At 33.6% G+C, this 24532-nt stretch overlaps 1 protein-coding gene across 1 annotated transcript; it reads right to left on the bottom strand.

Annotated features, from left to right (window-relative positions):
• Nucleotides 1-13558: 13558 nt before the first annotated feature.
• On the bottom strand, nt 13559-22075 carry LOC142612775 (sulfate transporter 3.1-like). Its single transcript, XM_075784928.1, has 12 exons — nt 21515-22075; nt 21202-21409; nt 20301-20472; nt 19499-19564; nt 18361-18474; nt 17363-17479; nt 16673-16799; nt 16076-16362; nt 15780-15970; nt 14774-14859; nt 14593-14669; nt 13559-14258 (listed from the first exon to the last, which is right to left on the bottom strand). Exons 1-12 carry the CDS (start codon nt 21846-21848, stop codon nt 14073-14075), a joined length of 1965 nt encoding a protein of 654 aa, XP_075641043.1. The 5' UTR covers nt 21849-22075; the 3' UTR covers nt 13559-14072.
• Between the last annotated feature and the right edge of the window lie 2457 nt (nt 22076-24532).

The following is a 24532-nucleotide window of genomic DNA, read 5'->3' as shown; positions in this document are numbered from 1 at the left end:
AATGAGGGTAGGTTTGTGCCAAGGGGAGAAAGGCGTGGTAGAGGTTTTTGAAGAGATCCAAGATGGCAAGATGGGATTGACCGAAACCTAGGAAACATAAAAATGAAGATACCCACGTTCCAAGGGAAAAATGATCCAGAAGCGTACTTGGAGTAGAAGAAGAAGGTGGAATTAATCTTTGAGTGCCATAACTACTTCGAGGAGAAAAAAGTAAAACTCGCTGTCATTGAGTTTACTGACTATGCTATTATATGGTGGGATCAACTTGTGATGAACAAAAGGAGAAACCATTAGAGACTTATTAAGACTTGGGAGGAAATGAAGGCCATCATGAAGAGGCGGTTTGTTCCTAGTCATTATAGGGACTTGTATCAGAAATTACAGAGTCTTACTCAAGGCTATAGGAGCGTGGATGACTACCACGAGGAGACGGAGATTGCTATGATTCGGGAAAATGTAGAGGAGGATAGAGAAGCTACCATGGCAAGGTTTCTGAATGGGCTGAATCGGGACATTGCCAACGTGGTGGAGTTGCAGCACTATGTGGACTTGGAGGACATGGTGCACATGGCAATAAAGGTGGAACCACAGCTTAAAAGGAAAGGAACTCGCTCATGTCAAAATCCGGACTCCTTTGCTTCATGGAGGTCAAATGGAAGGAAAGACGAAGGGGTTGTTTTCAGTCTAAAACCGAACCACCAAAGAGGAGAGATGAAGCTCCCAGTGTCAATAAAGGTAAAAATGAATCCCAAACTCGAAATCATGATCTTAAGTGTTTTCGTTGTTTGGGAGTAGGTCATATAGCTTCACAATGCCCAAATAAAAGGACCATGATCGCACGTATTGATGGAGAGGTGGAAACTAAAAGCGAGGGATATGATGACTAGATTCCATCACTTGAGGATGCTTGTGACGATGATGTGGAGTATCCAGTGGAAGGCGAGTCACTTGTGGCTAGGCGTGCTTTAAGTGCCCAAGTCAAAGAGGATGACATGGAGCAAGAAAGGGAGAACATTTTTCATACTAGATGCCACATCAACAACAAGGTATGTAGTATGATTATAGATGGGGGGAGCTGTACTGATGTGGCTAGCACTACTTTAGTTGAAAAATTGAATTTACCTATCTTGAACACCCTAGACTATATAAGTTGCAATGGTTGAATGATTGTGGAGAGGTCTGTAAATAAGCAAGTACTGGTTTCTTTTTAGAACCTGTGCTCTGATACCAAATGATGTGAACCTCAATCGACACGCTTTGAGACCCAACAAACAATATTGGAATATTTGCCCAAGAAAGTTAAAATTCAGATTTTTGATAGAAACCCTAACCCAACGTTTATAATCGAAACGCGAACCAAAGGTATAAGTTGACCTTGACCCAATGATTATAAAGAATCACAAACCGAAGGTATAAAGTTTGAACGCCACAAGGAAGAACACCCTGATAAGTTCACAGTTCTTGAAGAACCAAAAGAAGAGCAAAGCCTCACATTTTCTAATTTTTATTCAATAATATATGAAAAACGTTTATAGACTTAAGATCCTATTTAAGGGCTCCATAAAACTTGATAGACAAGAAAATATATTCTAAAATAACTCCTAATTGATATTTTACCATATCAGGAATCAAATTTGACCTAAAAAGCATTAAATGCACCTAAAAACAAGGAAAATAGCTAAAAAACGTTTTAAATAATAAAAACCCTAAATTCAAGCAAATTTGGTCTGAAATAACAGCTCTAGAATAGGAAAAAAATCTCCATTAACTGATATAAAGCTGGAAAGTAAATTAGCCACTAATCCACGCTATAAATCACTCCCAATTAAGCCAGATTAGCCCTTAATAGTTTGAATTAAATTTATTATGTTTTTATCTTCCTTTGGGCCAAGCTTGGAATGTCCTGTGTTGGAATCAGCCCAAATCTCTTGAATTAGCCCATTAAGTGCTTCTTTGATTTTCTTGGATCTTGCTCTTGTAATAGGCCCAACTAGAACATGCAATAGATCCTTGAATGCTTGTTGATTCTCATCAGTTTAGAAGTGAAAAACTTGTAAAACTTGAGAATAAGCTTTCAAATTGTATTGTCTTAAAAATTAATTATCTGTCCTAAAAATTAAATTAAATTAAATTAATTAGATACATGTCCGATTTCGGCTAGGATAAAACTATGGGTTAGGTATTATGCAATTACATTATCTGTGTAATTATGAGTAACATTGCTTAATCTATATCTATATATATCTAAAAGTTGAAACATAGCATTTAATATTGCTGCGCTCCTGTTGAGCCACATCATCAACCTATTTTCAATTTTTTTTCTCTCCTTTTTAATTATTTTTCCGCTTATAAAAATTTGTTATTATCTCTTTTATTCAATCCATAATTTGCTCACACAAAAAGATGAATACTCTCTCTCTCTCTCTCTCTCTCTCTCTCTCTCTATATATATATATATATATATATATATATATATATATATATATATATATATATTCTTTCTTTTGGTGGATGTTTAATTCTTTAGATTGATGAATTTTTATGTTTAACTCTATTTTTGGTTGATATGATTTGGTTATATTTAAATTTTGGCTTTTAATTTTTTTTTTTAAAATGTTATTTTATGAAATTACAGAATGATTTAATGTTATTCTATTACATAGCATGACTTGGATACTTTGGTGCTTACAACTATACATTTTTTTTAATATTCTTTTACTCATCTTCTTTTATATAATTTTGTTATTTGTCTCACATTCTCTTCCAAAAAAGGTGATGGTTCTCTTTCTCTCTCTCTCTCTTATTAATTCTTTATTGCAACTCTATTTTGAGATTGATGTTTTTTTTTTTTTTTTTTTTTTTTTTTTTTTTTTTTGTGTGTCTCTACTCTTGGATGATACACTTTGGTGGTGTGTTTTTGAGTTATTTATCACAAGTACTCTTTATCCCTCTTATAGTTTTGGTTTGAGTTAATTTTTAGATATTTTAGAAGTGAAATGATTATGTATTTGAATGTCTCTATATAAATTATTTGAGTAATATCAATTGTAAATTGGAGATGAGGTTTGGTTATCATGATAATTGATGAGAATCAACGAGCATTCAAGGATCCCTTGCATGTTCTAGTTGGGCCTATTACTAGAGAAAGATCTAAGAAGATCAAAAAGGCACTTAATGGGCTTATTCAAGAGATTTGAGCTGATTATAATGCAGGACATTCCAAGCTTGGCCCAAAGAAAGATGAAGGCCTAATAAATTTAATCAAAGTTATTGAAGGTTGATTTGGCTTAATTGGGAGTGATTTATGGCGTGGATTAATGGCTGATTGACTTTCCAGCTCTATATCAGTTAATGAAGATTTTTTCCTATTCTGGAGCTGCTATTTCAGACCAAATCTACCAGAATTTAGGGCTTTTAGTATTTAGAACGTTTTTTTTAGCTATTTTCCTTGTTTTTAGGTGCATTTAATGCTTTTTAGGTCAAATTTGATTCCTGATATGGTAAAATATCAATTGGGAGTAATTTTAGAATATATTTTCTTATCTGTCAAGTTTTATGGTGCCCTTAAATAGGCCTTTAAGTCTATAAACGTTTTTCATATATTATTGAATAAAAATCAGAAAATGTGAGGCTTTGCTCTTCTTTTGGTTCTTCAAGAACTGTGAACTTATCAAGGATTCTTCCTTGTGGCGTTCAAACTTTATACCTTCGGTTCGTGATTCAAGGTGTCATACTTATACCTTTGGTTTGCGTTTCGATTATAAACGTTGGGTCAGGGTTTCTACCAAAAATCTGAATTTTAGCTTTCCTGGGCAAATATTCCAATATTGTTTGTTGGGTCTTAAAGCGTGTCGATTGAGGTTCGCATCATTTGGTATCAGACCACAGGTTCTAAAATCAGTTTTCTATCCCTTTATCTTTTTGTTTCCTGTTATCATCCTATCTTGTTCCTTTTGTGTTCTTTATTCATCGTTCTTATTTTTTTTGACGTGCACTAGGTTAAAATCGTGCACCCAGCTACCAAAAAAAAAATGTTTGTAGTTTCAGTTCTCTCAGACCAAAATATCGTTTTCTTTTGATTTATTGTGTCTGTCATATTTTCTTGCTGTTGGTACTTGTTTAAACACTAGAAGTTGAATTTCTTGATCAAGTTTATTAATTTAATGCAGAACTGAAAAGGGGAAGCTACGAGTGGAAAAAGGCCAGAGAGTGTGAGACTAATATTGGGAAAAAGCCAATTTAAGAGTGAAACATGAGTGGGAGTGACATAATTTGAGTGCAAACACGTGAGGGAGTGTTGTGAAGAATTATTTTTAACAATTCTCTGTTGTTTCAAAAGTATGTCTTCCAAGGGCGAAACATCAAATAGGGAAGGAGGGGAAGAGTTGTCCATCATTTTTCAGGCTATACAACAACAATTTAAACACATTAATGTGGTGTTTAATGAGATTCGGGATCAGATGGATATGCAAGACACTGTTATTGCTACTTTGGGTGAGGAGCGTCCGCAAAGAGACCCTAATGCTAGAAGGCAAGAAAGCCGTGTGCGCATGGATGATTTTGATAATTACCACGAGGATGAGTTTGAAGATAAAGAAGATCAAGCTTCATTAAACAATGAGGGCAGGTTTGTGCCAAGGGGAGAAAGGCGTGGTAGAGGTTTTCGAAGAGATCCAAGATAGCAAGAAGGGACCGACAGAAACCTAGGAAACATAAAAATGAAGACACCAACATTCCAAGGGAAAAATGATCCAGAAGCATACTTGGAGTGGGAGAAGAAGGTGGAGTTAATCTTTAAGTGCCACAACTACTCCGAGGAGAAAAAGGTAAAACTCGTTGTCATTGAGTTTATTGACTATGCTATTATATGGTGGGATCAACTTGTGATGAACAGAAGGAGAAACCATGAGAGACCTATTGAGACTTGGGAGGAAATGAAGGCCATCATGAGGAGGTGGTTTGTTCCTAGTCACTACTATAGGGATTTGTATTAGAAATTATAGAGTCTTACTTAAGGCTATAGGAGTGTGGATGACTACCACAAGGAGATGGAGATTGCCATGATTCGGGCAAATGTGGAGGAGGATAGAGAAGCTACCATGGCAAGGTTTTTGAATGGGCTGAATCAGGACATTCCCAACATGGTGGAGTTGCAGCACTACGTGGAGTTGGAGGGCATGGTGCACATGGCAATAAAGGTGAAACGACAGCTTAAAAGGAAAGGAACTCGATCATTTCAAAATCTGGGCTCCTCTACTTCATGGAGGTCAAATGGGAGGAAGGACGAAGGGGTTGTTTTCAAGTCCAAAACCAAACCACCAAAAAGGAGAGATGAAGCTCCCAGTGTCAACAAAGGTAAAAATGAATCCCAGACTCGTAATCGTGATATTAAGTGTTTTCGTTGTTTGGGAGTAGGTCATATTGCTTAACAATGCTCAAATAAGAGGACCATGATCGCACGTATTAATGGAGAGGTGGAAATTGAAAGCGAGGAAGATGATGACCAGATTCCATCACTTGAGGATGCTTGTGATGAGGAAGTGGAGTATCCAATGGAGGGGAGTCACTTGTGGCTAAGCGTGCTTTAAGTGTCCAAGTTAAAGAGGATGACATGGAACAACAAAGGGAGAACATTTTTCATACTAGATGCCACATCAACAATAAGGTATGTAGTATGATTATAGATGGGGGAGCTGTACTAATGTGGCTAGCACTACTTTAGTTGAAAAATTGAATTTACCTACCTTGGAATACCCTAGACCATATAAGTTGTAGTGGTTGAATTATCGTGGAGAAGTTAAGGTAAATAAGCAAGTATTGGTTTCTTTTTCAATTGGGAGGTACAAGGATGAAGTATTTTGTGATATTGTTCCAATGCAAGCGGGTCACATTTTATTGGACAGGCCATGGCAGTTTGACGGGAAGGTCAATCATGACGGGTTCAAGAATAGGCATTCATTTGTAAAAGAGAATAAAACCATTACTCTTGTACCGTTGACTCCAAGACAAGTGTATGAAGATCAAATGAAACTGAAAAAGAGAGAATGACTTGAAAAATTGTGAGACTGAGAGTTCAAAAAAAGATGATGAGAAAGAGAATGAAAGAAAAAAAGAGAATGAACAAAAAAAAGAGAGTGAAAACAAAAAAAAAAGAGTGAAAAGACAGTTGAGGGTGAAAAAAATGAGAGAAAAACAAAAAAAAAACAAGGGAGTTTTTATGCTAAGGCGAGTGATGTCAAGAATGTTTTTTATACAAACCATCTTATATTTGTACTTTTGTACAAAGAGGTGTGTTTTAATACTAACGAACTTGCCGAATCTTTGCCTAGTGTTGTTGTCTCTTTGTTGCAGGAATATGTGGACGTGTTTCCTAACGATGTTCCTAGTGGATTGCCACTTATTAGAGGAATAGAGCATCAAATTGATTTTGTGCCAGGTGCGATAATTCCGCTTATAGGAGTAATCCGGAGGAGACAAAGGAACTTCAAAGGCAAGTTGAGGAGTTGCTGACCAAGGGACATGTGAGAGAGAGCATGAGTTCATGCGCGGTGCCGGTGCTGCTTATGCCTAAGAAGGATGAAACTTGGAGAATGTGTGTTGATTGCAAGGCTATTAACAACATTACGGTAAAGTATAGACATCCCATCCCTAGGTTAGATGACATGTTGGATGAATTGCATAGATCATATGTTTTCACAAAAATTGATTTGAAAAGTGGGTATCATCAAATTAGGATGAAAGATGGTGATTAATGGAAAACTGCCTTTAAAACTAAATATGGATTGTATGAGTGGTTGGTAATGCCTTCTGGTTTAACTAATGCACCAAGTACATTCATGAGGTTAATGAACCATGCATTGCGTATGTTTATAGGCAGTGTTGTTGTGGTCTATTTTGATGATACTTTGGTATTTAGCCAGAATTTAGATGAGCATATTAATCATTTAAATTGTGTGCTTGCTGATATGAGAAAAGAAAGATTTCCAGCCCGTAGGCGGTCGAAGCTACATCCTAAAGGGGATGGTCTATTTCAAGTCTTTGAGAGAATCAATGATAATGCATACAAGTTGGATCTTCCGGGTGAGTATAACATTAGTGCTACATTTAATGTTTCTAATCTTTCTCCATTTGATGTAGGTGACGATTCGAGGACGAATCCTTTTGAAGAAAGGGGGAATGATGAGAATCGACGAACATTCAAAGATCCATTGCATGTTCTAGTTGGGCCTATTACAAGAGCAAGATCCAAGAAGATCAAAGAGGCACTTAATGGGCTGATTCAAGAGATTTGGGCTGATTATAATGCAGGACATTCCAAGCTTGGCCCAAAGAAAGATGAAGGCGTAATAAATTTAATCCAAGTTATTGAGGGCTGATCTGGCTTAATTGAGAGTGATTTATGGCGTGGATTAATGGCTGATTGACTTTCCAACTCTATATCAGTTAATAGAGATTTTTTCCTATTCTAGAGCTACTATTTCAGACCAAATCTACCAAAATTTAGGACTTTAATTATTTAGAACGTTTTTTAGCTATTTTCCTTGTTTTTAAGTGCATTTAATGCTTTTTAGGTCAAATTTGATTCCTGATATGGTAAAATATCAATTAAGAGTAATTTTAGAATATATTTTCTTGTTTGTCAAGTTTTATGGAGTCCTTAAATAGGTCCTTAAGTCTGTAAAAGTTTTACATATATTATTGAATAAAAATCAGAAAATGTGAGGCTTTGCTCTTCTTTTGGTTCTTCAAGAACTGTAAACTTATCAAGGATTCTTCCTTGTGGCGTTCAAACTTTATACTTTCGATTCGTGATTCAAGGTGTCATACTTATACCTTTGGTTTGCGTTTTGATTATAAATGTTTGGTCAGGATTTCTATCAAAAATCTGAATTTTAGCTTTCCTGGGCAAATATTCCAATATTGTTTGTTGGGTCTCAAAGCGTGTCGATTGAGGTTCGCATCATTAATTTTCTTAAGAGAATGAGAATTTGGAACTTTAAAATTTTAGTTGTAAAAAAAAGAACCATATATAACACACTGTACAAAAGTTTGAATAATATAGATCACTTGAAAAAAAATAGTATTTCTATCTTTGATCTTAAAAACAATAATGAAATAATATCAATCAAATGCATCTAAGTTTTTCAAAAAAGAAAAAAGAAAAATACTCAAAATAATATATGATATATTTGTAGAGATGAAGAGATGAAAAATAATTTTAAAAATAATATCTCCAGTATGTTTTAGAGAATAAATCATGAGATGAAAAGTTTTTCGAAAGCACTTGAATTCATCCCAGATCTCCCAAAAACAAGTTTTTCAACCAATTTTTTCCTTAAAAAACAACCATTAAACATATTTTGCATTAGAATCCAGACACATTTAATCTTGGATGGCCACAACAAGATCGTACACAATATTATGTACTAAGTTTAGCAAATAATAACTTGTGTAGTGTGTGCAACTAACAATAGCTTAAGATACATGTGAGGTGATATGAAAATAGTAATCAATTATAATTTCTACAAAATTCATCACATAAGTTTGAAAGAGGCTATCACTTAAGGAGTTATATCATATAACTCTCACATCTCCTAGAAAACAAACTTGCAATCATGTAAGTTTCTTGTTCTGCCTCATAATGTACACACCAATTTTATTTGATTTGGAAATTATTATGATAGCCAAGATAATATACACACCAATTTTATTTCATTGTGAATTAATTATAGCCAATAATGTACACACTAATTTTAGCATTAATCCGATGCTACACCTTACGTTCTTTTTGTGCATGTGTTACACTTTTTCGAGCACAGAATCTTATGATATGCACTAAAGTGTTGATGATTGACTAGTAAACAGTGGTGAGATGATTATTTATGTCTTTCTCATTAAGTTCAAGTCCAAACAATCAAAAACATGTGACTTCAAGATCAAGATCAAGTGATCAAAAACTATAAACAACTCCCACACAACATGCACAACAAAGCTAAAACTAGCAAAGTTTAGTAAAATAAGCTCATCCAAGTTAAACAAGGTACATAAACATGTTATGTAAAGATAATATAGCTAACCTTGATTATAAGTCCAAGAAAAATAGTGCAAAACACATTTTTCCTTCCTTTTCCTTTTTAAAAAAAAAAAAAATTGAAAAGAATAAAAACACAACCTATCATGAAATGCATGAATCCTATGCAATGCAAATCCTAAAAAAAACAAAACAACAAAAGAAGAATGGTCACAAAGAATAAAGTGATGAAGCACATGGACCATGTCAGAAAGACTCAATTAGATTGAATTTTTTGCATCCAAAACCTTTTAGATGCAACTCTAGCATTGGAGTTTTATTCTTATTAGAATGATGAGCAACTCTAGTTGGAATAAATGTTTAATGCTTTTACCAACTCACCAATAAGTACCATAGGATCTTGTGCTTAAGGCACAAGTACTTTTGGCTTATTTGCTTGCTTTGCAGCTTGCAACTTAAAACAGTTTGGACGAATATGTCTAGTTTTTCCACAAAAATGACAAACCCATAAAGGTCTATCATCCTCCTTATCCTTAGGGAGAGTAGGATTCTTAGGCTTAGACTCCTTAAGATCAACCATAATCTTTCTAGGAGGTGTAACTTCTACTGGTTTGATAATCTCACTCACTGGAGGCTCAGAAGAATGAACAAAATTTGTGGAATGAGTTTCAGACATTAAGATGCTTTCTACAAAACCTAGACCAGTTTTGTCTAAAGGAGACTTCTGAACATTCAACATGTGATCAAGTTTAGAATTAGCAGACCTATTAGTTTGTTCTTTAGCAACATATAATTCTAGTTCCAATTTCTTAATCTTATCAAGCAACATCATGTTTTCAATCTTCACTTTATCAATTAAAGTACTAGCATCAAGCAACATCATGTTCTCAATCTTCACTTTATCAATTAAAGTGCTAGCATCAAGCAATTTCAACAACAAATTTTTCTTATCAAGTTCAAGAGAAGCAATTTTCTTTAAACCTAAATCAACATTCATTGCATCCTTTGCAGCAACTTTGCATAGCTTATTATAAGCTTTTTGCAAATCAGCACAATCAGAGAGTTCCCCATCAAAGTGAGGTGGGATCACAAGAGAGTGATCGTGTTCTATGACAACAGGGGTCAAGGATCAACTCTTAGATCAAAGGATCTAAATACTAGAGCTAACCTGTTCTGATACCACTTGTACGTTTTTAGACCCCTTAAAACACAAGTTGTTTAACCTAGTTATTTAGCCAAGTGATTACTTAGTTAAAATATTCAGATCTAGGCTAACACAATTAAATCATATCATGTAAAGCAGTGCGAAAAAGTCAATAAAACACGATATGATAATCCAGAAAAACCAAACCGGTAAAAAATCTAGGGAGGATTTAATCTAGCTATCCTCAAGGTAAAACGGACCCACTATGAAAGAATTGAAGTTTGTACAATAGAACCTAGACCACTAACATTCTATTGCTACCTCGTGTAAAAAACTTACTATCATGACCACGTGATACCTCCAAGCCCCAAGACTACTTTTTTCTTTGATCCACAGCAACCACAAGTTCTCTTACTTGTGTTTTTCTTTAAGCTCTTGAAACAGCAACCAAAGAGATCACCAAGTTCTTGACATCAATCTTAATCTTGATAACCCTAAGTGTGTATGAAGGTAAATACATCTAGATCTCATAGAAGAATTATACACATAGCATATCAACAACCTAAAAAACGTGGCTAGGGTTTTTCAATTTATATGAGACATAAAAGATAAAACTCTACACGTCAAACGGGCTTGGGCTGAGTTGGAAATTCTGCAGAAAAAAATAATCTGCACAAGGTTTGATCGATCGAGTCTAATTTTCAATCGATCGAGCCTTGCAGATTTAATTTATTAAATTATGCAATCACTCGATTCCAACTTTACACATAAACACACTTTGAGCAGCCTAAATCTAGACTCTAAGTTTTGATCATGGTTTGCCAACATATTACACGTTGAAGTTCTAATACATTAATCTCTAAGGTCTTAGAACATAACAGATTTGTCGGTGATTATTATTTGTAAAATGTCTCCCTTGTTAATAGCTTTGGTAATGAAAAACTTGTAAAACTTGAGAATGATAATAGCTTTAGTAGTGAAAAATTATTTAAATGTCCTAAGGAAGTTGCACACGGATTACTTGTAAAAATTATTTTCTTGAAATTAAGAGTATATATAGGTGGTAGGTTTTCTATAATATAAATAAATAGTCGTGTGTGTATTCTTTATTAAATTGGAGTTCAAATCAAAAGCACAAATCAATAAAAAATCATTGTCTCCCTCAATGAATAACACGTCCAACTCAGCTGTGGAGCAGGAAATTACTCTGCCGGAGGTGCTGATGATTGATGTCAATATGAGGTTGGAGGATGATGATGATAATGAAGATGGTGTGTATTACTATATATGAATCTGAGGTTGTTTGATCATGATTCTGATGGTGGTGCTATTCATATCAATTATGGTGATCGATGATGATGAAGGTGGTGTTTATTACATTGAATCTTTCAATGATTAATGATAAGTAGTAGGATTGAAGGTGGTGAATATTGAAGATGGGTCTTTGGTGCTTTTGACTGGTGAGCAATGTGCAGTGTGTTTGGAAGAGTTTGGTGTTGGGTGGCAAGCTAAGCTGCCATGCTCACATATCTTTCGTCAAAGCTGCATTTTTTATTGGCTATATAAGAGTAATTTCTGTCCATTGTGTCACAATAAGATGGCTTAGTTAGTTAGTTTTTTTGTTAATTTCTAGTTTTTTTTTCTGATTAAGCGTGTGATTTTCTTAATGCAAACTTCTAACACACTGCATACAGAACTTATTGAACCTTTGTTTATGTTTGTTTATGGAATTATGATAATATTGCTATTAAGAACTTTTTATGAAATCATTCTAAACCAGATTTTTCTATGATGAAGTACAACTTATGTACTCTTTATATATATATATATATATATATATATATATATATATATATATATATATTCACACTTTATAGAAATGTCTCCTTCAAAGATCTTACTCTACATGTTTAACTAGCACTAGCTATTTCTAAAATTGTGAAAGCAATTATCAAATTTTCAAGTTGCATAAACAAATCCAATATGTGTGTGTGTATATATATGTGCGCTTTGTGCCTAATGGGCAATTTGGGAGTGGGGACTAAAATAAGCTTATGCAACTCCAACTCTTTGGCCTAATGGTCAATCAGATTCAGAATCACTCCCACCATTGGGTTTGGTGCTCACAAATTAACATTGGAATGGATCCCTCTCTTATATACTAAAGCTAAATCTAAATTGAAAATCCTACGGAAATAATTTAAAATATTGAATGAAAAACTCAAATACCTTATGTGGGTAATTAATTAATGTGGTAGATCCTTTCTATGAAAGTGACTGTCATATAGAAATTCAAAATATTATTCTGGCCCAACAAAAATGTGTTTCTTACGTATAAAAAAAAGCTTTAATTTGATCTAATTGACTTGCCTACCTATGGTGAGATCATTTGAGTGCCATAATATAGGAAATTCTTGTGGGAAAGAACAGATACTTGAAATGGTTATAATTTGTTACATTTTCTCTAACTATTCTTTCTTGGTTGTCTCTTTTCTAATGTGCTATATGCCTGTCTTTAGTAAAAAGTTTCTAAAATGTGGTTTCTAGCCTTTTTAAAGTAAAATATTGGCCTAGATTGTAGGCAGATTCAAATGATTTAACCTCTTTAACTACAGACATTACTTGGAGTTTATTCCTTCCTGATATATGATTATCGTTCAAGAAATTTTTTTGAAAGTAACAGGATACTTGTGCTTGCCTTTCGAACTTTGCTAGGTAGGTCTTTTGATTACCACTCCAATACTTTAAGGTGTAGATGCCTTGCTTTGATGCTTTTACATCTTTGATAGATAAAGTTTTAGATTCTACACTAGTACAGTCTCAGCTAGGCTTCATTTAGAGGAAGTGAATGGAAAGAAAATTCTTGGAAGATTGACAATATAGGATAAAAGTTTTAAGACAAGAATGAGAAAGTTTGAGCAAAATGTAGAGGTTGTAGATTAATACAATCACTGTAGTTATAAAGTCTAGTGAGATATATTTGAAGGATAATAAATCTTGTCATCTTTTATGGTTCAAAATGCTTCACAACGAATTTAAAATGTGGTTCATTGCAGTGAAAAAAGAGAGGCATGTTTTATCATTCTCAAAACTTGGACTAGCAGCAGTTGGGTAAACAATAAGTAAATGTTGTCATAAAGGGTTGGCTAAGTGTGCGTGTATGACCAATGCCAGTGGCCCGATACTACAAGAGACCAATGATCCCATTCTTGGTTTCCTTATTTCCCTTTCTTTGAAGAAAGTTGATGTACAACAGACAGCACATGTCTTCCTGGAGCAGCAGGGGCGCTGGAAGTCACAACTTAATTAATGAGATGAACTCTTAAGCTTTAATTAGGAAAATGGGGTTACTGAACACTGGCTAAAGATGACGTTGAGCTCACCTCTTTCCTTGATGGTGATATAGAGACTGCAGCCCAGGTACTGTTTTTGGCAGCCCTGGTCTCTCTTTTTATTGATGTGCAATTTCTTCTTCTTCTTCTTCTTCTTCTTCTTCTTCTTCTTCTCCTTCTTTTTTTGGTAGTTTTATATTAATCATAGTTCATGTTTAGAAATGTAATACACATATTAACATTAAGATATCCAATTTTTTTTTCAATTATTTTCACCATCTTAACGTATCATGAATTCATCATAAGAAAGAGCCCATAGAAATGGTAGAATTCTCCTTAACTCTGAAATTCTTGCCAACGAAAATTTGAGGTATGCTATATATTTAATGTTGGAAAGGAAAAAATACCTCCAACTTAATTAATGAGATTCATCATCTTTTTGTTGATTTACAAGTCTAATGTGTTGCTCCCTAACTTATAAATGCACACGCAACACACCTATGGCAGCCCTTAATTAATGGAAGTTAAGTCTCTCCAAACGTTCTACTTCATTGATTGGTATAGTTCAGACTGTATTCCGTGTCTCTGCTTCATTTTTCATTGGGTTCGGTTTGTAAGTTTCAAGCATATAGTTGCATGCTCCAACTGCCTCTCCAACTGTCAAGTAGATCCATTCTTGGCCTATGTTGTCAATAAACTTGGACTTGTTCAGCTTCTTCATCACCTCACTTCCAGGGTTGGCCAATACAAGCTACAACAAATGGAGAAAGAAGTATTAATTATAAAGCAATAAGAGAATTGAAAGAACAAAATAGTGTTCTTTAAAGAATAGCATTTCATGGCATGTCAAAGTGTTCTCTATTATGAATATATATGTAGTATGTACATACAATAGTTGGCTTGAGGTACTATTGATTAGACTAAATCAAGGACAACTAATGTTTCTTAATTTTAGTCTCAATCAGAGACCAAGTTATACAATATGAAATATATGAAACGTGCTAAAATTCCAACATACGCAATGTAAATAGGAAAATGGCAATGGAAACACATAAAGTCGAAGAAAAAACAGAGGAAGAATGTACCTTAAGCCCTCTTCTATCAGCAATCTTCTTGACCTCTTCCATCATGCTTATTCCACTTGTATCAATGTTACCAATAGCTATTAACCAAAATATTAGTTGGTGTTAGAGTTAAAATGTTGGAAGTTCTATTTAAAAGATAAATGCAGTATTTGTTTCTATCATTTCCAGGCCCATCACTTACCACCCATATCCAGTATAACATACTGCAAGCTGGTTTCCCCTGTAGATTTTAGTCTGTCTTCCTCTTCCTCAATCCACCTTGCAATCCTAAAAAGCAAATAGTGCTTTTTGTTAGTTTTCTTTTAGGGAATTTGAAAGTTCATGTTCTTTTTTCTTTCTTTTTTTCCTTTTTAAATTTATTATGTTGTTGATGTGTGACACTGGAGTGTCCCAACATCCAACAAGCTTAATCTGATGTCAGTCTGGCTCAAAAGCTTTCCTTGAAGATTAGAATAGCAACCCATTATTTATAAAACATTAGTTATTATTAATTAAGTCAAATAATCTTTATTTAGTCTCCTAGGATGAATCAGACTTTATGTTTTATTTTTTTTAGGCAGACCAGTATTTAATTATATTTCTAAATTCCTAAGAGTTATAATTGATTTTGGTCAGATTAAGTGAATATATTTATTATTATTTTTGTTTTCCTATACTTGGGGGCTATTCCAAGCTCTATTTAAGCCTTTGGCTGAATCAAAATAAAATTCAAAGTGTATTTTTATAATTAAAAAAACCTTGCGTTTTTTAGAAGATGGATTTTTTCTAAATCATCTCTTATACCTTGGGTGGATTCATTTGGGTGGCAAATGTCGGTTTCTATATCTCTTGGGTGATATTAATTTGTATCCCATAGAGTGGTGAACCAAAATAATTCTGTATCCTTAGCTAAATTCTTTTTAGTGGTGTTATCTGTATCGCTTTGGGTTTATTTAAGTGGTGAGCTTATCCAGCTTTTAAATTACTGAGTGTTTTTTCTTATCCCATAAAACTAGATAGTACAAAATATATTCATCCACATATTTCCATTTATTATATCGGTTAAGTTTGGGTTGCCCTATACGAATCCGGTATCAATGTCGTATAAATCACGTATTTATCATATCAGTTTATAAGCTTTTTGGAGTAAAATCAATAGTGGTGTTATCCTTCTCCTTAATATAAGTAACCAAATTTTAGTAGTTTACCTCTCTCTTAAGTAGCTTGAATTGGCAAAGTAGATGGGAGCATCAATTTGGAGTATGAGAATTCCAGGTACATTGTTTGTATATGGGTACTGTTCAACATTTCTGTAAATCATGGAATTTGGGATGTTTCCAAGAACCACAGTCCTTGGTCTAGCAATGAACAAAAGTACTCTGAGCAAAGATATAGCAATCTGCATTTGCACATAATGAAAGTTTAATTATTGTAAGTGAATAAGCAAACAAAGTCTGTTCTTGAAGATATAGATAAATATGTTGGGAGGACCAGTGATTCATACCGCTATGACTAGGCCCATTTGGACGCTGCCAAAAACTACACCAATGTATGCACTCATGCACACTACAAAGTCGAATTTGTCAACCTTCCAGAGATGGATAGCTGCTGCATAATCTATAAGACCAAGCATTGCTGAGATAATTATGGCTGACAGCACCACAAGAGGAGTGTAATGGAACAAGGGTGTTAGGAACAACAATGTCAACATGACAGTCATTGCCATAACAATGTTTGACAATGCAGTCTTGCATCCTGCATTGTAATTTACTGCTGATCTTGAAAATGGCCCTAAAAAAATTATGTCAATGCCAAATTCGTTAGCAAAAAGAGAGAATCACTTCGATAATTCATTGGGGGATTAATAGAATTGTGCATAATAAAATGACAAAAAAGAATACATGTGATTGATCTTGATTAGTTTATTGAGGATCTCTAGTCCATCCCAAAATTTTAGGACTAAGGTTTGGTGGTGGTTGTTGTATTAATAGATTTGTGCAGAACAATTAGGCTAATAACATACTACATTAGGCACTATTCTATAAGACCATCAGTAAGTAATGAGAGAATTTTAGTGAAAAAAGTCGGGTATATCAAATACCTGTGGTGAGGTAGCAAGAGGTGCAAGAACCAACAATGTTCATCATTCCAAAAGCAATCATCTCCTTGTTTCCGTCTATATGGTAATTCTTGAACATGGCAAAGCTTCTCCCAACAGCTATTCCTTCCTGTGCACATAACCATCAACAATTCCTATATCATCAGCATCAACCGTAACAAAATTAAGCCAAACTACACCACTATTTGCTATGTTAACAACCAGATGTATATGGAACAGGAAACTACACCCTCAAAGGAATAGTAAAGTATTAAAAGAGTTCTAGACATCTAAGTTAGCAACAACAACAACAAAAAAAAAAAAAAATTCTAATGATAGTATGACACAAATATTTTTATAAATTATTGACATGATTTGATGTGATTAACACAATATAAAAGTAGTGTCAATAATAAATTCATGTGAAAGGCGATATTATTCTAATCAAAACTTGCCGAATTTTACCAAATTGGGAAAAAAGTTGCTAAGATGGTGTATTAGCTACATTGATGTTGGAGGTGGGCTGTCCTTTGCTTTTTTGGGCTTAAGCCCATTGATCATGGTTTTTTTATTTTTTTATTTTTTTTTTACTTTCCTTCAGCAGAGTATTAGGTAATGGGTTATGGGCTAAGGAGGTGCTAAAGTGGTGTGCATATACGCATACAATAGTGAAGGAATGAGAAGACTTCTTACAGCGAGAGCTATGACGCCAGTGATGATGCCAGTTTTGATTGCTACCGATAGATATGGAGACACAAATACTAGGTCTCCAAACGACGGTGGATTCAGCCCCTTCTTCAACTCTCCTATCTGAAAAAAGTTCACAGTACCATATATATATGCAGCATATCAGCCCTCTTTATCATACGAGTAGGTAAGACACCAATCAAAATTGTTATTATTCCATAAAAATAAAGGATGAATTAACCAATACAGTGATACAAAGATTTCCACACAAAAAAAAAAAAAATGTTCCATATATATATATTAGTGACACTGTCTGTTATGGTTAATGCATCCTAAAACTAAAAGTAATACTGTTAATGGTTAAATCCATGAAAGTGATATTATTCGGATCAAATCTTCTAACCTTTAAAATTTGTGCAAAAAATTGTGTGCTTAACAATGATCAATCAGAATTATCCACTAAATTTACCTGGTGATTTGGCAAAGCCTCACCAATATAGCAAGAATTATTATGATTATTTTAATTTTTTAATGCATAAAAAATTATAATTTTTTATTCACAATTACATTAAAAAATGTTACGCGAAACTGATATTACACCAACTATAAATTAACACTTTAATAAATTATGAAATTTTGTGAGTTTGCATTTTTTTTAAAGAATAGAATATATATAGTGGGACCGATTGAAATACAAGTAGTATTGTTGGTGGGGCTCACAAGTTCTATAATCTATACACGGTAGGTGCTACAACGATAGTTTTTTAAATTTTAATTGCCCCAAATTTTGAGAAGAGGTCAAAAGGCCTAAACACATGTGAGATGGAGCAAATGCCCGATCAACTCATACTTGTGGGGGTGGTGGTGGTGGTGGTCCACACCCTGTGGCTAATTGGACTGTTTTTGCATCACCATCAGGGGGTCACGGTTCCACAGTGCATGTATATGTCTGTGTGTCTTGTCTCTACAGAGAGAGAGAGAGAGATATGAAGATATATGCTCACCACTTGAACACCATGTTTCTCAGCATGGGTGAGATAAACGAGAAGGCTTCCCAATATGACTGACGTTAGTGGTGCCATTGCTGATATCCAAAAGAATTTTGGCCTTCTCTGGCTCTGCATGCAATGTTTTTCATTATTACATTCAATTTTTTATATATTGTAAACACTAAAAAATCCCTTTCAAACAAATTCATTAAATAAATTAATAGAAAAAAAAAAAAACAAAAAGAAAAGCATAAGTATTTCTTATGTTCACTGATTGCATGTGACCTATAGCTAGAAGCATGTGTTTAATTATGATAGAATTTTATTTTTAATATCATCTGTTTTATGATATTTATTTTTAATAATATCAGAATCAGATCAATTCTAATTAATAGTTTTTATTTTAATATCAAATCAACTATAAGGAAAGTTATTAATTCATCTAATTGGAACCAACTCCTAGAAAGTACTAGTATAAACCATATCTAGTTGGTTGGTTTATTTATACTTTTATTAAAGAAATTGCCTTAATTAAGGAACCTTATTTTCTTGCCTTTCAAATTAAGAGTTGAGCTGTTTCTTAATCTGGGGCTAGACAATTAATGCTTGTATTATTTGTCTTTGTTGTTGTCATTACTCATTACTAGTGTGTATTATTTAATTGGCGAGGAGTTGCAACTAAGTGCGTATATACAGGGATACGAGTCAAGTACTTATCACTTATGTCAGTTATCTTTGACTGTTTTCTATACTTAATTAATTTGGCGTTGGATTAAGCTAATTAGGGTTGAAATTTGACTAGTGAAAGGTAACAACAACAAATATTATAAAAAGAGAAAAGCGTCGATTCCAACCTACCTAATGAAATTAAAAATAAATAAAAAAAGTAGATGCTTTGCTTATTTAGAGAATTCATGACAGCTGCCCTAGCTATAAATCCTATTAGTGAAACAATTTTTATTATATAAAAAAAATGTTAGTGATGGCCTTTTGCTAAATATACCAGTTTGCCTTAATTGTATGATTTATTGAGTTAGTGCCATGTTTTTTATGAAATAACTAGTTCTATAAAGAATAAGCATCTGAAAATAAAATTAAAAAAAGAAAAAAGAAAAGGTCTAGATCACCAAAAATATGGGTTAGATTTACTTACGAAGTATCTAGTGCTGATGAGAAAGAAAAGGAAACAGCATCCCAGGACACCGCTTTCCCATCTCCACTGTAGTATTCACGGGTAGATTAGATAACAAAACAAAACAATATACTAAAGGAGAGAATGATGTATAAAATAATACTAAAAAAGAATCCAAAAAATTCTCATTCTTTCTTGAAATTGGAAATAGAAGCTTTATAATATATATTGATCACAAGCATCTCAATATCAAATATAAAACCCATTTTACAGTATATTTCTTAAATAAATAAATAAAGTATATTACACGAGTGTGACAATAGAGCTATAATCTTTCTTCTTCTTCTTCTCTTTTTTTTGTGTGTGTGTGTGTGTGGCTATTGTGAGATTCCGCTGTGATAAGTTGATAAATTAAAACCAAATTTAGACATCTAATGGGATATTCTTAGCTAGTGGAAAAGAAATTTGGTCGGAGACTTAATTATTAATTAGTAGATGATTTAGTTTCATGCTTTTAAGTTATTGTTGTTTATGAAATGGTTAATGTGAGGAAAGAAGAGCTCACATGTGTTTGGCGAAAAACAATTTATGCTTTATCACTACAAAAAAACTGGCCTATTGCGGCGGGTGCGAAAACTGCCGCTATAGGTCGCCTATTGCGGCGCTTTTTATGAAAACTGCCGCAATAATTATTCGTGTTTATGAAATGTTTTTTTTTCCCTAATAAAAAAGTGGGGATAGAGATTCAAACCAAGATCGCAATGTATTATTATTATTATTATTATAAAAATGGTTTAAGTCAGTTAAGAAGAGCACTAGCTACCTGATGTGTTTGGCTAAAGACAGAACGCATCACTGACACAAGATCGGTCCCATGGGTGAAATGATCAAGGCCAAGTATCCCTTTTAGCTGTTGTAGGCACACCACAGTGGCTGCTCCTGCCATGAACCCTACAATGGTTGCATGTGATAGAAAATCCACTATAAACCCTAGCCTGTGGTCAAGTACGCATAACTTTTAGAACATGAAGCCATTAATTTGCCACTGAAAAGTAATAAAATAGAAGTAAAACTTAAGTATAGTTCCTAGGACTAAGGCAGTAAGGCGTGCATCACATAAAGAATTGTATCTAAAATTTGTGAAAAAGAGAACACTAACTAGGGTTAAATAATTCAAAGTTTATCATTATCCGACAATATATGTCAAGTGAAGGCAATAATGAATTAATCACAGTATGGAGTCTTAAACAGGTGTTAACACATGTCTAAAATTAGTAAAGTGTCGTCTTGTATCCCGGCTAATGCACTAGAACATTCGACAAAAAGACTTGCCCTAGAGTATGTGGGTTGTGGTTATATTAAAAATATATATATACAATTTTGCATTAGGAGAGAAGAGGGAAGCTCATTGAAATAATTATTTAGCAACACCAAATAATAAAAGACAACATATAATTTCAGCACAACGAGAGAACAAGCACAATATTCTTACTTAAAAAAATTTCTTGGCAGTTTAAGTGCCTAATATTTATTGAAAAAACATGCATGCCTTTTATATATTCTTGTTTTTGGTCAAATAGGTTCCCCATTAATTAACTTACCAAACCTGAGGAGATGAGAAAAAGGAGCAACTGACTAACAAAGTTAACAATCTTTTTGTGCTATTGTGATCTCTATGCTAGCTCAACTTCCTTTTCTATGATGAATTGTGCAATAATACAAACCTTAAAAATCCCAAACAAGCTTGGAAAACTCCAGAAAAGAATGTGGCCGTGAAAGCAAGGTGAAGATAGAGCTTAGGATTTTCAAGAGTATTAACTTCTTCCCCCAACATTGCTCCGGTGAGAAGGGATGCAACAGCAACAGTACCCACAGCCAAATCCCTGGAGCTACCCATCAAGGCATAAACCAAAGGTGGAACAAAGCTTGAATCTACAAATTTTAAACAAAAAATCACAAACCCCGTTAAAAAGTTATTCATAATGTATATACTAAAATTATTCTTTTATGTTTTAAGCTCAAATTTCTAGCACTCACATAGGCCAAGAATTGGAGGCAAGTTGGCTAGCTTAGCATAACTAATCCCCTGAGGGATTGCCAAGCTAGCAATGGTGATCCCAGCAATAAGGTCAGCTTTCAAGAACTCTAAAGTATAACGAGGTGCCCATTCTAGAAATGGCAAGAAGTATTGAAGTCCTAGTATGACTTTTCTTGAGGGTGGTTGGTTCTTGAACTGTCTCAATGGGTCATCAGGAAAGAAAGTCTCTTTGAGAGAGTACTTCAATGACTTGACAAAGGGTTGTGGTGGTGGAATCGCTACACGGTGAGAGCACTCCACGTTTGAAGGGTACACATAGTCAGCGTTACCCATGATTATTGCACAAGTGAGTGTACAAGCTAGAATATTGTTTGGAACAAGTTTTGGATACTATGTATGTATGTATGACGCTAAATTGTTGATGCCTTTTGCTGGTGTAATAGGAGGTTTTTGTGCCAAATTTGGAGGAATAGTTGTGCTAGACTGAGAGAAATGATGGTGGTGGTGGTGGTTATAATGGTGGTGATAGAGGAGGAGGTTCTTAAGCTTAGACTGGAGATGGGGGTGACTACTATGTCTACGGCTTTATATAAAGTTGGAGGATATAGTGTGATATTATTCTCTAAAATACGAGTGCTTTTTAGAATTCGAGTGCTTTGAGGGTCCCGACTCCCACGTACAAGAAAGAGGACGCGTTTGCAGTTTGCTAAAACTTCTTAATAGTATTATATACTACAAAATTTTCAGCTGCCCACCTTGTGATTTTTCTGGTTCTTTCTCTCACTAATTATCTCATATCAAAGCAAAAACAGAGGGCAAAATTGCTTAATTGCTTACCATAAAGTTGGGGGGTGGGATTTGTTGCATGCCCTAATTAATTGTAACGTGGTGTCATGCTATTGGATGATTTTGCAGAAATTCTGAGCTTGACACGTTTTACATACTTGTGGTTTGTAACGTTTAATTCATGGTAATGAGCAGAAATGCCCTACCAAATAGAGGACTCTGATTGACCAGAATTTGTGTTGATTAATTTTCAGAATCAAACCTAACTATGCCTAACTATATATGTTGATGTCAATTCCAGAAAACAAAATTTGTGCCACAAGACAAAATTAGTTCTGAAATTATCTTTGTATTCCACTATATATGAAAGTACGCAATAAGCCAATAATGCACTCATTTCAAATCTCTTTCTTGAACCAGATTCGTGGGCAATATTTGATATATATTTCCCTTCCCTACTCTCTCTCTCTCTCTCTCTCTCTCTCTCTCTCTCTCTCTGGAATTTAGGTTATGTTTAGTAATTTTTTTTTTCCTCTTATTTTCTATTTTCAAAAACAATTTTCTATTTTGAAACTAAAAAACTTGTTTAGCAACTTAAAATGAACTGAAAACAAAAACTGTTTTTACAACTCAATTTGTAAAGGAAACTGAAAACAATGAAATATGCAAAAGACTGTTTTCAATTTGTAATTTTTAAAAGTCAATAAAAAAACTCATTTAATTTAATGAATTTATCTCATTTAATGAGTTAGCATTAGAGTTCAAATCCTAGTAACAACATATTTTTAGTATTTTCTATTTTTTTTCTTCAAAAAACTATCTTTTTAATTTCAACTAACCAAATATGTTTTTTATTTTAAAAATACAAGAAAATTGTTTTTTCTTTATATTTTCAAAAACAAGTTTTTGAAAATAGAAAACAAAAACTGTTATTAAACACAACCTAAAATTATATATATATATATATATATATATATATATATATATATATATATAAAAGTCCCAGTTTCCACAAAGCTTTTTGTTTAAATGAAGTCTTAAAGTTAAAATAAGTTTTTTTTTTTTTTGTTGAGATAAATAAATAGTAAGAAATAGAATTCAAACCAAACATACGAGGGACTATAAAAAATATTATTATAACCGGAGTATCACTTATATCCCAAATTAAGTAAAATTATAACACCCATTGTTACCATTGTAACAAAAGAATATATGTATTTTATAAAAAAAAAAGTATTGTTGTAAACATTACTTTGAAGGAGATGTTAAGTTCTTTTACATGTAAGCAAAATAAAATTTTTAGTGTATTTATTAGAGTATAGTATGATATGATAAGTTTTCTTCAAAGATTTTTGAATGAACATATATATCAAAATTGGGAGCTTTGTATACTAGAAATGAGTGATGATCAGTTTTGTTACTATTAAAAATTTAACGCCTTTTTTTTTTCCACAATACGTAATCTCTCTCTCTCTCTCTCTCTCTCTCTTATGTGTGTGTGTGCACTCTTTAAATTTGTGCTTTAATATTTACATTAATATCATAATTTGACCCCAATTGAAATTTTTTGCTTCCATCCCTACTCTTACCATCCCTCCTATTAAAAAGTAAAATTAGATTTTCAAATCAATAAAGGCTTCATTTGTTTCGTTATAAATTGTTTTTTAACGTAAAATGTCCAAAACATTTTTTTAAAGAAAATTTTCTTTTTCTATGCATGATTACACTCTTCAAAGCACTCAAAGAATCTCTTTTTTTTTTTTTAATTTTATTTTATGTTTGACATGACATAAAATGTGGAAATTTACACCATCGAGATGGGTCTAAGTCAGGATCGTCCTCGTCCACAACATTGTCTCCCAAGCTTTGTCATCTGATCAAGTTATTGAAGCTTGTTGATACCCACTTTGGTAAAAAGGCTCAATAACAAGAAGAAGCCCAACAATATGAAAGGGATGGAAGAAGGAGATCAGCAAAGTAAAAAAAATCATTAAGTCTGAATGGTAGGAATAATGGTCCACATGCCTATAAAATAGTAAAAAAATGACATAAAGAAAGTAAACAGCCCAAGGGAGCCCAAAGAAGGAAGTAATAAATAGAGTTGGTGCAAAGGCCAACAAACCTCTGAAGTAAAAGATATGGTAATTGGGTCAGGAAAGCCCAAAAGATTTAGCAAATGCCCATGAGAATGTAGGAATGGAATGGGCCGAGGATGCCCAAAGGAATAAGAT

This window comes from Castanea sativa, chromosome 10 (assembly GCF_040712315.1).
Source record: "Castanea sativa cultivar Marrone di Chiusa Pesio chromosome 10, ASM4071231v1".
In the NCBI taxonomy this organism is placed as follows: Eukaryota; Viridiplantae; Streptophyta; class Magnoliopsida; order Fagales; family Fagaceae; genus Castanea; species Castanea sativa.
This window is presented reverse-complemented; position numbering and strand designations above follow the sequence as displayed.

Coding starts and splice junctions, on each gene's coding strand:
- LOC142612775 (XM_075784928.1), bottom strand. CDS start 21,848: ATGGGTAACGCTGACTATGTGTACCCTTCAAACGTGGAGTGCTCTCAC. Junction 19,565..20,300: donor TCTTTAGCCAAACACATCAG/GTAGCTAGTGCT, acceptor TGAATACTACAG/TGGAGATGGGAAAGCGGTGT. Junction 16,363..16,672: donor CTCTTGCTACCTCACCACAG/GTATTTGATATA, acceptor TAATTTTTTTAG/GGCCATTTTCAAGATCAGCA.